This window comes from Rana temporaria, chromosome 1, assembly GCF_905171775.1.
Source record: "Rana temporaria chromosome 1, aRanTem1.1, whole genome shotgun sequence".
Taxonomy (NCBI): domain Eukaryota; kingdom Metazoa; phylum Chordata; class Amphibia; order Anura; family Ranidae; genus Rana; species Rana temporaria.
In genome coordinates this window covers 611340762-611355660 of record NC_053489.1, presented here as the reverse complement: position 1 = coordinate 611355660, position 14899 = coordinate 611340762, and the positions used below count along the sequence as shown (strand labels likewise).

General features: G+C 44.8%; 1 protein-coding gene across 1 annotated transcript in view; it reads right to left on the bottom strand.

The window, feature by feature from the left end:
• Nucleotides 1-14899, bottom strand: part of RMND5A (required for meiotic nuclear division 5 homolog A) — a 364184-nt gene that overhangs the window by 337060 nt on the left and 12225 nt on the right. The window contains exon 2 of the mRNA XM_040335239.1: nucleotides 7941-8083. Within this exon, the coding sequence (XP_040191173.1) occupies nucleotides 7941-8083 (143 nt within the window). The remainder of the gene's footprint in view (nucleotides 1-7940; nucleotides 8084-14899) is intronic.

Below are 14899 nucleotides of genomic sequence, written 5' to 3'. Positions count from 1 at the left end.
TTTCTAATTTTGGGTTTTTTATGTTTTGCCAATGCTCTGCAAAACCGAGAGACCAAAGGGTCCTTTTGTAGTGTCCTTTCTAGGTACACTGAAAGTGCTGCCACCTGTACCTTCAGTGTACTGAGCGCTAGCCCTTTATCAGCGCCTTGTTGTAAGAATTCAAGGACCGTTGGAGTGTCCATTTTCTGTCTTTGATTCTCTGTGCACCAACTGTTGAATTTTCTCCAAACCTTTCTATAGATGGCTCTGGTGTTCGGCTTCCTGGCACTCAGAAGCGTTCTTACTACCCTTTCTGAGAGTCCCTTTGATTTTAAAAGGTCCTCTTCAGTAACCAGGCCGCCCACTTGAAATTTTCTTGCTTTAGGCCGGTTAGTGGACCCCGACACATCAGGTCTGTCCTGTGAGGTAGAAGCCATGGTTCTTCCGCTGAGAGACTGAGAAGCTGGGAGAACCAGGCTCTCTTGGGCCAGTATGGTGCAACTAGTATGAGTTTCGTTTGTTCTTGAAGAAACTTTTTTATCACTCTTGGGATCAGATGAACTGGAGGGAAGGCATAACACATCCTGAAGTTCCAGGGGTTCTGGAGAGCATCTATTCCCAGCGGATGGTCTTGCTGGTTTAGAGAGAAGAAATACTTCACCTGAGTATTCTTTCTCGAGGCAAACAGGTCTACACTTGGGACTCCCCAGCGGACTGTAATCTCTTTGAAAACCTCTGGATGTAATGCCCATTCCTCCTGGGAGATCTCCTGGCGACTGAGGAAGTCCGCCACTTGATTGTCTTCCCCTTTCAGGTGAACTGCACTTAGTGAAAGTAAGTTCCCTTCTGCCCACCGGCATATCTGGTTGGAGATGCAACTTAGAGAGGGACTTCTTGTGCCCCCTTGTTTGTTTAGATAAGCCACTGCTGTGGCATTGTCTGACAGTACCAGGATGTGGTGACTCCTCAGCTGGTTCTGAAAAACCTCCATGGCTTTGGCTATTGCCATGAGCTCTCTCCAATTTGAGGATTGTTTGGTTTCTTCTGGGGACCATCTCCCCTGAGCAGGTTGCCCCGCCAGGTGAGCTCCCCAACCCCAACTGCTCGCATCCGTGGTCAACTTCTGGGATACCTGGAATGACCAAGCCAGACCTTGGTTTAGATTTGTGTGGGTTCTCCACCACCATAGCGATCTTTTTACCGATGTTGGGAGCAACACAGCTTTGTCCAGATCTCCTCCTTGATTCTTTAAGAGAAAAATCTGAAGTGGTCTTAGGTGAAATTTTGCCCACTGGACTGCCGGAATCGATGACGTCATCAGTCCCAGAACCGACATCAGTTCTCTGATTGTGATCGGTAGATTGTTCTGAATGGAACCTACCCTCGTGATGAGGTTTTGAATTTTTTCTTGTGGAAGAAATGTTTTCTGTTCTGTAGAACTGAGTAGATACCCCAGAAACCGAATGTTTTGGGTGGGACAAAGGTTTGACTTTTCCAAGTTTAGGATCCAACCCAGGGATTTCAACCACCGTTGAGCTTCGTTGAGATTCCTTATCAGCTGTGCTTCTGATGGAGCTGCGAACAGTAGGTCGTCCAGATAAGGAATTACTGTCATCTTTTTTAACCTTAGAGGGGCTAGAACCTCTGCCAACACTTTGGTGAATATCCTTGGTGATGAGGACAGCCCGAACGGAAGAGCTCTGCTTTGGAAGTGGTATTCCTTCCCGTCTATTTCTACAGCTAACCTTAGATATCTCTGGGATTCTTCTCTGATTGGAATGTGAAGATATGCGTCCCTGAGATCCATGGTCGCCATGAATGTTTCTGGTTGCAGAATGTTCTTGACAGAAAAAATGGATTCCATGCGGAATTTTTTGTATTGAATCGATTGATTCAAAGGTTTGAGATTCAGTATTAGACGGAACTTCCCTGAGGGCTTCTTGACTATGAATACGTGAGAGTAAAAACCGTTTCTTTTTTCCTTCTCTGGAACTGGGATAAGGACATTTTGATCCACCATTTCCCCCAGCAACAGAGGAAGAGCTTTTGCTTTTTCCGAATCTCTGGGAAGCTTCGTTAATAGGAATCTCTCTGGAGGATGACAACTGAACTCCAGCGAGTAACCTTTTGCGATTATTTCTAAAATAAATTGATTGGCTGTCGCCTTTTGCCACTGAGGTAGGAAGGCAGCCAGTCTTCCCCCTACTGGCATCTGGTTGTCATTGCTTGGCGGCTGTGTTAGCAGCGCCAAAGAGTGGGTTACTCTTTTGGTTTCCCTTTTGACCTGTCCAATTTTTCTTTGGGAATTCTTTCTTCCCCTCTTGTGGTCGATTTCTTTTCCCCTGAAAAAATCTTTTTTGTTGGAATTTTCGTTTTTCCGTAGGAAAGGACTTCTTCCTATCCGCTGTTCGCTCCAAAGCCTCATCTAAGCCTGAGCCGAACAGCAAGTCTCCTGTGAAAGGCAAGTTGCAAAGTCTGTTTTTGGATGCAGCGTCACCTGTCCAGGTCTTCATCCAAATCGCACGCCTAGCTGCGACGGCTAGTCCACCTGACCTTGCTGCCAGCTTTACGGATTCTGCAGAAGCATCTGCAATATAACCCACCGCTTTAGAGAGTACTGGAAGTGTCTTCAAGATTTCCTCTCTAGGTGTACCGTTTTTAATGTGTTCCTGTAACTGGGTTAGCCAAAATTCCATGTTTTTTGCAACACAGGTGGTAGCTAGCGCTGGTTTTAAGCTAGCAACACTTGTCTCCCAGGCTCGTTTTAGGATAATATCACCCTTTTTGTCCATAGCCTCTTTTAGATGACCCATGTCTTCAAAAGCCAATGCAGAATTTTTGGACACTTTTGAAAGTGGTGCATCCAGTTTTGGATTTTTGTTCCAAACTTCTTTTGGATCGTCACTAAAAGGGAAACGTTTTTTGTGACTTGCTGCAAAGAATGTTTTTTTCTCTGGATCTCTCCATTCATTAATTACAGTGTCAGACATCACCTGATGTACTGGGAACACCTTAGAATTTTTCTTCCTCAGACCCTGATACATTAGGTCATGCTTGGAAGGTTCCTCCCTTTCATGTTCAATTTCCAGGGTTTCATAAATGGCCCCAAGTAAATCATCCACTTCTTCTAGTGATAATTTGTAATTTGGTGCCTTTCTTCTTTCTTCACCCCCCTCCTCTTGTTCTGGTTCAGAGTCATCGCTGGCCAAAACGCTAGCTGCGCTGCTGCCTGCTCGCTCCCTCACAGACTCATGCGACCCCGATGCGACTTCGGATCTGGGAGAGGCCATGGGAGAGGGACTTCCAGAAGGAACTACTGGGGTTTTGACTTCTGAGATAAATTTTTTGAGATCCTTAAAGGTGTTAGCCATATCTTCCCTCACGGATCCAAAAATTTTTGCATAAACTGCGTCAGATTGTTTTTGTACCAGCTTGTCCATGCAAGTCTGGCATAGCGGTTCAGTGTATTCCACAGGCATCTTGGTATTACACTTAGCACACCGCTTTTTGGGAATGGGCTTTGGCTCTTTTGGTGTTTTCACCTGTATAAAAGACAAACACAGGGGCCCCATGGCGGTGAGACTATATTCCACCATCATTTTTGTGCACACCCGGTGACACTACCCCTGTGAGCCCCAGCTAAGCTAGTGCCACCACCACTAGCTGCTGTCCCATATAAATGAATACAAAAGGCCACCACACTGGTGCCTATCTGCATCCTGCTGGTGCTTTCGCCTCCTGGAGCCTGGCCCGACGATATGTCATCCTCTTCCAGCATCCTGGCACACTGTGGCGTCTTTGCTGTCCCCTGCAGCCGTATCGCACGTGTATAGCACCGCCGGCCTGTTTGAAATTCCCGCGCCTTTAAGAGGAATGACCAGCTCCCCGGCGCACGCCGATGACGTCACCCCGCCCCGGAATTGACGCGCCTGCGTCTTCCGGGTCAAGCGGCGTCAGCTGAAGGAACACGCCCCCCTGCCGAAACCGCCAAGGGGATGAGGAAATGGCGCCTACTCCACGCCTGGGCACAGAAGAATTCCCAAACCGGGACACCTCTGCACATCGAGGGTTGCCCGTGGCCATACACCGTCCTCCTCCGCCCACGCTGCACGGCTCCTGGTAAGGTCACCTGACCCCCTGAGGCTCACCTGCTCGTTCTTTGTGTATGGCTGCGCCCGCAGCTTTTGCACAAAATGCTGTCCCAGCTGGACCCCTGCCCTGGTCAGCTCTTGAGAGATGGAGCCCCCTCAGGTCCTCTGGCAACATGTCTCCTCCGGACGGAGGAAACACTAAGACTGACCAGGGACCTGAGGGACCGCCTCTTAAAGGGAGGAAAAATTAGTGGCAACGTGTTTCCTAAATTGTGAGGAGGAGCTCCATCTCTCAAGGGCTGACTTGGAAGACGACTGGGGAAAAAAGAGGAAACACAGTTGATTGATAATAAATGGCTTCAACCAACCACTAACCATGAGTGAAAGAAAAATGTGTGTGTCATCATTCATATTTCTCAAGAAATCATAAATTCTGCCAGGGTGTGTAAACTTATGAGCACAACTGTATGTGAGCAGACTGCAGTCCCTCTTTTGACCTGCCTCCTGCCCCCGATACCTGCATGAGGTTTTGAAGTCCTCCCTGTGCTTGCATGGTTTTCCTCCCACACTTGACATGCATACAGGTAAATAATTTGTGCTACATAAACACCTAGTATAAATAAATAACAGCTATGAGGATGCGTTCTTTAGCTGCAACGCTAGGTACACACTGCCGAGATACGATTTAGATCCGACTTTCAGTGTTATTATGTAGTACTACATGGATGCAACTTTGATTTGGTTTCTTTATTCTATAGGGCCAGAAATTACACCGAAATTGCACCAAAGTCATACAGGAGCCTTTTACAAAAAAATAAAAAAAAAATAGCTCCATGCTGAGTAGCATCGATGGGAACGGACACCGTTGAAAACAAATGTGATTTTCCTTCTGCACCCAAGTTGCATCTGAAATTGCACCAGTGTGAACCAGGTCTAAAAGGATAGAAGGATTTATTTCATTTCTGATTTACATGGAATAACATGATCAACAGCCTTTTAAAACTCCTAGGTCCTGAAATGGGCAACTCGTCACCCTAAAACCCCAGGAGAAAACTAATTTAAAATAAAAAAACTAAACATTTTACTAATAAAAATGATGCAGAAAAAATGAACACTGCTCAAAGCAACAGCCCATACAAGCGGTCATAACCTGATGGATGGATTGATCTGGTTTCTATGGGCTGCTCCTCCACATTTCTCCAACTTTTAAATTGTGCGATTGCATTAGCAGAGCTGGCCTTATACACGTGGCACAAACACAATACTTCCGCCATAATAATGTGTACCGCCCACAGTTACCCGTCTGACAACATGACTAGCAATTACCACTTCTAAAATAATACCATATGATTATCATTCCTTTACCTATGTGTAAATATTTACCCTACAGGTGTATGCTAAAGATACTCACTGACAAAAATAAATGGCCGGGTGACATACATCCTGTGAAGGGAGTCATCTTCAGGATAACACAAGCTTTTCCAAATGTATGCTTTGTTTGCCTAAATAGAATGTATAATGCACACTGGGCGTTTTTTACAGCTGCTGTTTTTGGCTTCAGCTGTTTTTTCTACAGCCAGTAAACTCCCCTGCATGTTAGACTAGGTGTCAACGTACACAAAAGTGTATCAGCGTTTTTTGGCTGGAAACCCCCCTCCCCCCCCAAAAAAACTAGTGGGTTTGAAGAGTATTTCAGCTGTAAACACGCTTTAACCACTTAACCCCCGGACCATATTGCTGGTCAAAGACCAGAGCACTTTTTGCGATTCGCCACTGCGTCGCTTTAAATGACAATTGCGCGGTTGTGCGACGTGGCTCCCAAACAAAATTGGCCTTTTTTTCCCCCCGCAAATAGAGCTTTCTTTTGGTGGTATTTGATCACCTCTGCGGTTTTTAGTTTTTGCACTAACAAACAAAAGTAGAGCGACAATTTAAAAAAAAAAAAAAAATTTTTTTTTTAACTTTTTGCTATAATAAATATCCCCCAAAAATATGTAAAACATTTTCTTTTCTTCAGTTTAAGCCGATCGTATTTTACATTTTTTTTTAAATTAAAAATAAAATAAATCGCAATAAGCGTTTGGTTTGCGCAAAAGTTATAGCGTTTACAAAATAGGGGGTATTTTTATTAATATTTTTTTTCTAGTAATGGCGGTGATCAGCGATTTTTTTTTGGTACTGCGACACTATGGCGGACATTTTTGACACATTTTTGGGACCATTGGCATTTTTATAGCGACCTAGCGGCCTGCGCGAGAGCCGACCTAGTGCCCTCACGCTGGGGAGCCGACCTGCCGCCGTAAAACGACAGCGGCTGGTCGGCATGTGGTTAAAGCAGAGGACCCCCGAATTTTTTTTTAAAACAGCAGCTACAAATACTGCAGATGCTGACTTTTAAAAAACAAACACTTACCTGTCCAGCGTGCCCGCGAATTCGGCAGACGAGGACAAGCAGTCGCTCGGTCCTCGGATGCTGCCACCGCCATCCTCGGTGAGGGAAGCAGGAAGTGAAGCCTTGCGGCTTCACTGCCCGGTTCCCTACTGCGCATGTGCGAGTGTTCGGGCACGCCGTCACTGCTTCCTGCTCTCTCCAGGGAACACCGTTTCCCAGAAGAAAGCAGGGCGGTGACGCAAAGGGGCGTGACTCCCTCGGGAGTCAATACCCGGAAGTGGTGCAAATACCAGTTTTATACAGGTATCTGCACCCCCCCTCCCCCTGAAAAGGTGTCAAATGTGACATCGGAGGGTTCCGAAAAGCAGAAGTTCCACTTTGGGTGGAACTCTCCTTGTACTGAAAAACTTGGCTTATTCATTGTTTATTAGTGTTTTGAGCCATAAGCTTTTATGGGAGTTTATTTGATTCTTTTTTATAGCACAACACTAATGCAAAAATGCTGCCAAACACAAAAAAAAAAAAAAAAAGCTAAAACTACTGTTTTTTTTTTAATAATGTCCACAGGATAGGCCCAGGGGAAGCAAAATGCCAATGAATGTCACACATTTGAAATCTACCTGGACAACATGGAACAAAGCAAAGATTCATGACAGGTGCAACTTATGTAGGCGGATTTGTTTAATCTCTGGATCACCTGAGGCCAGTCACTTTACTGGAAGGGTTCACAACCTCTTTAAAAATAAGGAGAAAAACCTTGAGGGTTTACAACTTAACGCATTCTATGCATAGGTAATAAACCTTCTGTAGAGCAAGAGTCCCCCTTTTACTTACCTGAACCCAATCATTTCAGTGATGTCCCGAGCTCCACTCGCCATCTCAAGTCCTCATTGGATAGATTGGCTTCCGCTGCTATCAATCAAATACAGTGACACAGGAGCCAGGGGGCGGGGCCAAGTCCTGCTGTGTGTCAATGGACGCAGGAGCATGCCCGCACGAGTGCCCCCATGGAATGCAGCTTTCCGTGGGGGCACTCGAGAAGAGGAGGAGCCAGGAGCACCGCTGAGGGACTCCAAAACCCTTACACAGAGGAGACAAGTATGACATGTCTTTTATAAGAAAACAAAAATTTACAAACCCCTTTCCAGGTGGTTACTTCTGGGTTCCCAGGGTCCTGCGCGTGGGAGCCGCTGGTCACGCCACAGCAGCTGAAGAAACGTCCCGAACAAATGTTTTTTTTTTTAGTGCGCATGTGTTGAGGACATCGGCACATGTGGATACAGCGAATATCTCCTAAACTATGCAAGTTTAGGAAATATTCACGGTACCTACAGGTAAGCCTTATTATAGGCTTAACTGTAGGCACAAGTGGTTATGAAGGGTTTACAACCACTTTAAAGTTAACCAAAAAACATGGTGTTCGGCTCTAATACAGACCACCTAGAGATAAAAGCACAAGGAATACAGACATACCGTACCTTATCAATGGCCTTCCCCACCCTGGACACACTGCTGTGGATGTCTTTGTGGTCAGAGGCCAGCTTCTGCACAGTGTCCTTTATCCTCTTACAACACTGTGTCAACACCAGCGATAACGTCCCTGATAATTCACCATCTTGGTCTAGGAAAGAAGGTGCCAACACTTTAGGAACATTAGCATAAAAAAACAAAGCGGTTGATTTACTAAAGGCAAAATAGGCTGATAATTAGAATGAGAAGGTATAACTTGCAAGTAATTCCCCCCCCCCCCAGATTTAAGTGAATGAGGTGAAGCTCTGCACATGCAAGCAAAAATACATTTTTTGGGTGTTCCCCCTCCCCCTATTTTCCTTTTGCCTTGCACGTCTATGCTTTGGAAAGTGACATTTTTGCTATATTCACCAAGCTCTGGGAAGTTCCCTTGCAAAGCTAACAGGCTATTTGGCTTTAATAACAGTAAATCCATTATTAATAATAATAATAATAATAATAATAACTACTTGCCTATTGTGCCAATTCTGACACTTCTCTCCTACAGGTAAAAATAATTTTATTTTGCTAGAAAAAATTACTCAAAACCCCCAAACATTATATATAATTAGCAGAGACCCTAGGAGAATAAAATGGTTGTTGTTGCAACTTTTTATCTTGCACGGTATTTGTGCAGCACTTTTTTAAAAGCCTTTTTTTTTTTTTTAATTAGGACAACAGTTTCATGTGTTAAAAAAAAAACACACACACACACACACACACACACACGACAAACCACAGTAAAGTTACCCATTTTTTTTTGCATAATGTGAAAGGCGTTAGGCCAAGTAAATAGATATCCAACATGTCACACTTTAAAATTGCGCACACTTGTAAAATTATGACAAACTTTGGTACTAAAAAAATCCCCATAGGCTTTTACTGTAAAAAATAAAATAAAAAAAAAAAAAATAAATCCCCATAGGCGACGCTTCAATTTTTTTTTATTTTATGAATAGGTTTACCTGTTTAGAATTACAAAGGAGGTCTAGCACTAAAATTATTGCTCTCGCTGTAACGTTTGCAGCGATACCTCATAGGTGTGGTTTGAAAGTCGTTTACATATGCAGGCTCGACCTACGTATGTGTTTGCTTCTTCGAACATGGGGGCGCTTTAAAATGTTTATTATTTTTTCTGTTTTCTTTAAAAAAAAAAAAAAAAAAAAAGTTTAATCTTTTTTATTCCTATTACAGCTTTAAGTCCTGTTTACATCTGCTTTGGCTTTGCTTCAAAAATTACACCCTGTGTAGCTTCAGTGGTGCTGCAAAGCCTCCAGAGAAGTCTATGGCAAAGCTTGCTTGAAGCTCCACCGAATCCCCACAAAAACAAAAGTTTAAAAATCCTAAGAAAAAAAAAACTATTCTGCGCAATAAGCTTTTGTGGTAGTATAATTTTATTTTTTAACAAAAAGGCGAAACGCTAAAAAATAAAAAAAATAAAAAATAAAAACACACACACACAACTGTAAAAATACTGAAAAACTCATTCTACAGCTTTCTACATTGAACGCTACTGGCTTTCTTTTTTTTAAAAAATAACGTCCAGTGTGCATGAGAACCAAATATGGTCTGTTTGAGCAGTAATGCTGAGCAGGGTCATGAATATCCGAGAGGCCCAAAAATATTTCTGCACTTTATTTTAATTTTTTCCCCCCCTATGTTGCATGCTTTTCTACATACTCCCTACCATCCATTTCCCATAATAGTGTACAGAGCCACCTGTCATCCAGCCCTGGACTGCATGCCCCCCCCCCCCCCCCCCCAACCAACCCCCACCCCTTTCCCCAACTGAACAGTGCAATCTAATTATAGGAACCATTTGCTGGAGGCAGGAGATTGCCACTGCACTCAGCTGAGAAGCCGCTTTGTGATCTGTTCAATGGCCGCTTTGTATATAGATCAGTAAAATAATCCTTCACTTTTTCTGCACTTTGCCAATTTTCAAAACACTATTTTACAAAAAAAAACATTTTAAATTGGAAATCTACAGAACCCAAAAAGGAAAAAAAAAAAAAAAACGTGAGAAGTAAAAAGAAGTAGAAAATTGCAGCACTCTTCAGGAGGTCCACTACACATTAAAACGGAACTTGGTAAAAAAAAAAAAAAAAAAATTAAATTAGAGATAGATATATAGCAAGGAACATACATTCTGTTCCCCGTTTCTTCTTTCTGGAGGCTGCCATTTTGCTGAAGCCCAGAGCCCCATGAGCAGCAGTAAATCATAGTGCGGAACTAAACCCATCTATTTAATAGTTTCAGAAAACAGTTACATTCCTGGAACACTGGGATTGCTGTCACATTTACTTGTGTCCCAAAACTGTCCAACCATCAAACGGCTGGTGTCGTAACTCAGGGCTTGACAAATTTGCTTGAAATCTAGGAGCCAGCTAGAAAAGTTAGGAGCCAGTTTTTTTTTCCAGCATGCCGAATAGCTGGCTTCTGTCGGACCGGCTGCCATACACACGGGCCGAATGGCAGCCAGTTTTTATTGAACCGACCAATGTCGCCCGGCATTCGGCCTGTGTGTACAAGGCTTGATGGTGTGATGGGCAGCAGCTTACAGTACAGCAAGGTGGGGATGATAGGAGATCCATTAACTCATGCCACCCTAGGCCCCTTGCACACGGGCGCCTCTGCTAAGCAGAATCTGCTTGCTCAGCGAAGATTTCTCTGCTAATCCCCGCTGAGCAGGTGGATGACAGGTCCTCAGTATACAGCTGGTTGTGTTATAATTGTATACAGAGCTCAGTATACAGCTGGCTATGTCTGGACTTGTAGTCTCCCACAACCCCAGGCTGTGTATTAGGGTGAATACTGGGACATGTAGTCCCCCATGACCTCAGGCTGTGTATTGCAGTGAATGCTGGAACTTTTAGTCCACATCCCAGGCTGTGTATTGTGGTGAATGCTGAGAGGGTTGATAGAGGGACTGGCAGACAGGGAGGGACAGGCTGACAGAGGGATTGGGGGACAGGCGGACAGAGGGATGGGTGGACAGACGGGCAGAGAGGGACGGGTGGACAGAGGGATAGGCGGGCAGAGAGACAGGCGGACAGAGAGACAGGCGGACAGAGGTGTATCCATCCATCCTCCTTTCAGATTTTCCATCGTCTCTTCCATCATCTCTTGTGTCTTTCTTCTCTCTGTTCAGATTGCCCATCACCTCCTATGTAATTTCCTTCTCCTTTCAGATCTGCTGTATCCTCCCATGTCTCTCTCTTCTCCATTTAGCATGTCCCTTACCTTCTACACATGACAAGCTCGGCCGAATCAATCGCAGGGCGCGCCGCTCGTGTGAACTCCAAATCCCAGAATGCCACAGCGTGTGGCCGAACATGACCCTGGTCGGCCAATCACAGGGCGCTTGGAGTAGGACGGCCTGGGGGGGGGGGGGGGGGGTTGACATTGCCACCTTGCATCCCGGCCCCTGGTGTGTCTGGTAATGGAGGGGGTGCAGTGCTGGTGTCGCTCCATGCCCTGTACACTGTGGACGGTGGAAAATAGCTAGGGGCGTGTCTTACAAGTCTCTTGTGGTGGCCGGAGCTGCGACACACAAGAGGGCGCCAGTGCATCTCGCTCCAGCAGGCCGCGTAGCCACGGCCTCAATTACCGGCCAGTGCAGCCGACGAGATTGCGTGATCACGGGGGGCAAACACAGAAGCAAGATTCATTTAGCTGTGCCGACCCAGGCGTCAGGTCTCTAATTCTAGGCGCATAGGCGCCTGGAATTTGTCGAACCCTGTCGTAACTGATTACATGTACAGCAGCATGGCAGATCAAATAGGAGCAGCTTTCTTGGCTGTAAAGGATAGGAGGGTTTAATTCCGCTTTAAGGCTGTCAGCAGATTGGCCTCTACAAACTCAGCAGTGTGTAAAAATGGAGAAGAGCAACTGAGCATGTGCAGAGCAGGGTGAGACACACATGTATTACTGGAATTTACACAGTATAGACATTTGTAATGTTTTACAAAGCTATACCTGCACAAGGAGCCAGCCTGAAATGTTCTAGCAGGACTTTATTTTCTGACTAAAGTTCACTTTAATGTCCAGTCCAAACTTCTATTTGTCTGAAGTGTATATGAACCTTTTGTTTATTATAAGCCACATAAAATATGTAAAAAACAGAACAAAAACTATTTCAACCATTTTTTTAAATATGGTTTTTCAAAATGACACTATTTTTTTTGTTTATAGGAGCAAAAAAATAAAAAAAACTGCAGGAGGTGATAAAATACCACCAAAAGAAATCTCCATTTGTGGGGGAAAGGACCTCAATTTTGTTTGGGTAAAGCATCACACGACCACACAAATGTCAGTTAAAGCGTGGTAGTGTCGAATTGCAATTTTTTTCATAATATATATATATATATATATATATATATATATATATATATATATATATATATATATATATATATATATATATACACACACACACACACACACACACACACACACATATATATACACACACACACACACACACACACACCTCTACCCTGCATGGCCATTTTTTTTACTTGTGACAGCAAGTTTGGGGAGAAGATTCCCAGCTTGCTGTCACTAGAGGTGGCAGATTGGAGAGAGAGGCTGCAGCAGTGGTAACATGCATCACATATATCCAAAAGGTGACCGTGTTTTTTTCACAAGAAAGACGACATCCTTTTTAGAAGTGGTCTGCAAACTGCAGCCCAGATGACGGCTTTGGCCCCATGCTCTTTTATTCAGTCCTTGAGGCATTATTCCTCCACTGTCAGCCACAGTGGGCTATAGTTCCTGATACCAATGAAGGAGCACAATTTATTTTCACTGTCAATGGGGCATCGTTTAATCCCACTGACATCAGGTCATTTTCTACTCCCATTGGCCACAGTCCTGCCCCCCTTAAAGTTTGAAGGACAGTAAACTGGCCTGGTTAGAACGTCTGTAAACCCCTGCTTTAACCGGTTCCCGACCGGCTCATGTACATTTACTGAGGCAGAATGTCTCTCCTGGGTGAAATCCCATAATATAAATCGTTAATTTATTTGATCGATCAAAATTCTTTTGATCGGTACTAATGGTGCAATGGATCGTAAATGATCGTAATGACGTAATCCGAACGGGTCACCATATGCGGATCGGCACACCACGTGATGTGCTGCTGCCGCCTCGGCCATAGGAAAAGCCGTGGCTTCGGCCTAACTCCCGGAGCGGCGGCCATCTTGGTCCACACGGCGTTGGCCTAGGTGAGCCTAGAGCGGCGCACTGAGGTCATCACCCGGCCTCAACTGCTCTTGTTCGGCCGGCTTCTCTTGTAAGACTAAGCAAGCACTAATCTTCATATACAGTGGGGGAGATGTCTGTGGACCATATTACATACACATGGACCTGTGGATATGGTCTGTGGATATTACAGCGGGGACTATATATGGTGGTGATCCAAAAAATCTATTTGCGTTATACTGTATTTATTGGCGTAGAATACTCCCTTTTTTTACCCTGAAAATAGAGGGTAAACTGTTATATGCAGTGGGGTGTGGAATATTTGAGACAAAATGTGAAAGTAAATCCAGACAGACAATCACATTGTCTGATTTGGAAAGAATTTATTTTCAAATTATGGTGGAAAATAAGTATTTGGTCAATATCATCTCAGTTCATCTCAATACTTTGTTATATATGCTTTGTTGGCAATAACAGAGGTCAAAGGTTTTCTGTAAGTCTTCACACACTGTTGCTGGTATGTTGGCCCATTCCTCCATGCAGATCTCCTCTAGAGCAGAGATGTTTGCTGGGCAACACAAACGTTCAACTTCCTCCAAAGGCTTTCTATGGGTTTGAGACCTGGAGACTGACTAGGCCACTCCAGGACCTTGAAATGCTTCTTACAAAGCCACTCCTTTGTTGCCTGGGCGGTGTGTTTGGGATCATTGTCATGCTGAAAGACCCAGCCACATTTTACCTTCAATGCCCTTGCTGATGGGAGGAGGGTTGCACTCAAAATTTCACGATACATGGCCCCATCCATTCTTTCATGTACACGGATCAGTCGTCCTGTTCCTTTTGCAGAGAAACCGTCCAAAGCATGATGTTGCCACCCCCATGCTTCACAGTATGTATGGTGTTATTTGGTTGCAACTCAGCATTCTCTCTCCTCCAAACATGACGAGTTGTATTTCTACCAAACAGTTCTACTTTGGTTTCATCTGACCATATGACCTTCTCCCAATCCTCTTCTGGAACATTCAAATGCTCTCTAGCAAACCTCAGACGGGCCCGGACATGTACTGGCTTAAGCAGGGGGATACATCTGTCACTGCAGGATCTGAGTCCCTGGCGGTGTAGTGCGTTACTGATGGTAGCCTTTGTTACGTTGGTCACAGCTCTCTGCAGGTCATTCACTAGTTCCCCCCTGTGTGGTTCTGGAATTTTTGCTCACCGTTCTTGTGATCATTTTGACCCCACCGGGTGAGATCTTGCGTGGAGCCCCAGATCAAGGGAGATTATCAGGGTTCTTGTATGTCTTCCATTTTCTAATTATTGCTCCCACAGTTGATTTCTTCACACCAAGCTGCTTACCTATTGCAGATTCAGTCTTCCCAGCCTGGTGCAGGTCTACAATTTGTTTCTGGTGTCCTTTGACAGCTCTTTGGTCTTCACCATAGTGGAGTTTGGAGTGCGACTGTTTAAAGGTTGTGGACAGGTGTCTTTTATACTGATAACAAGTTCAAACAGGTGCCATTAATACAGGTAATGAGTGGAGGACAGAGGAGCTTCTTAGGGCTCTTTCACACGGAGCGGACCGTTTCTGGGTCCGCTCCGTGTGTCCGCCAAAGCTCAGCGGGGATCCCCGCTGAGCTGTCGGCGGATAGGGCGGTCCCCGCACACAGTGCCGGGACTGCCCTGTCTCTGCTCCGCTGTCCCCTATGGGGGACCGGATGCAGAC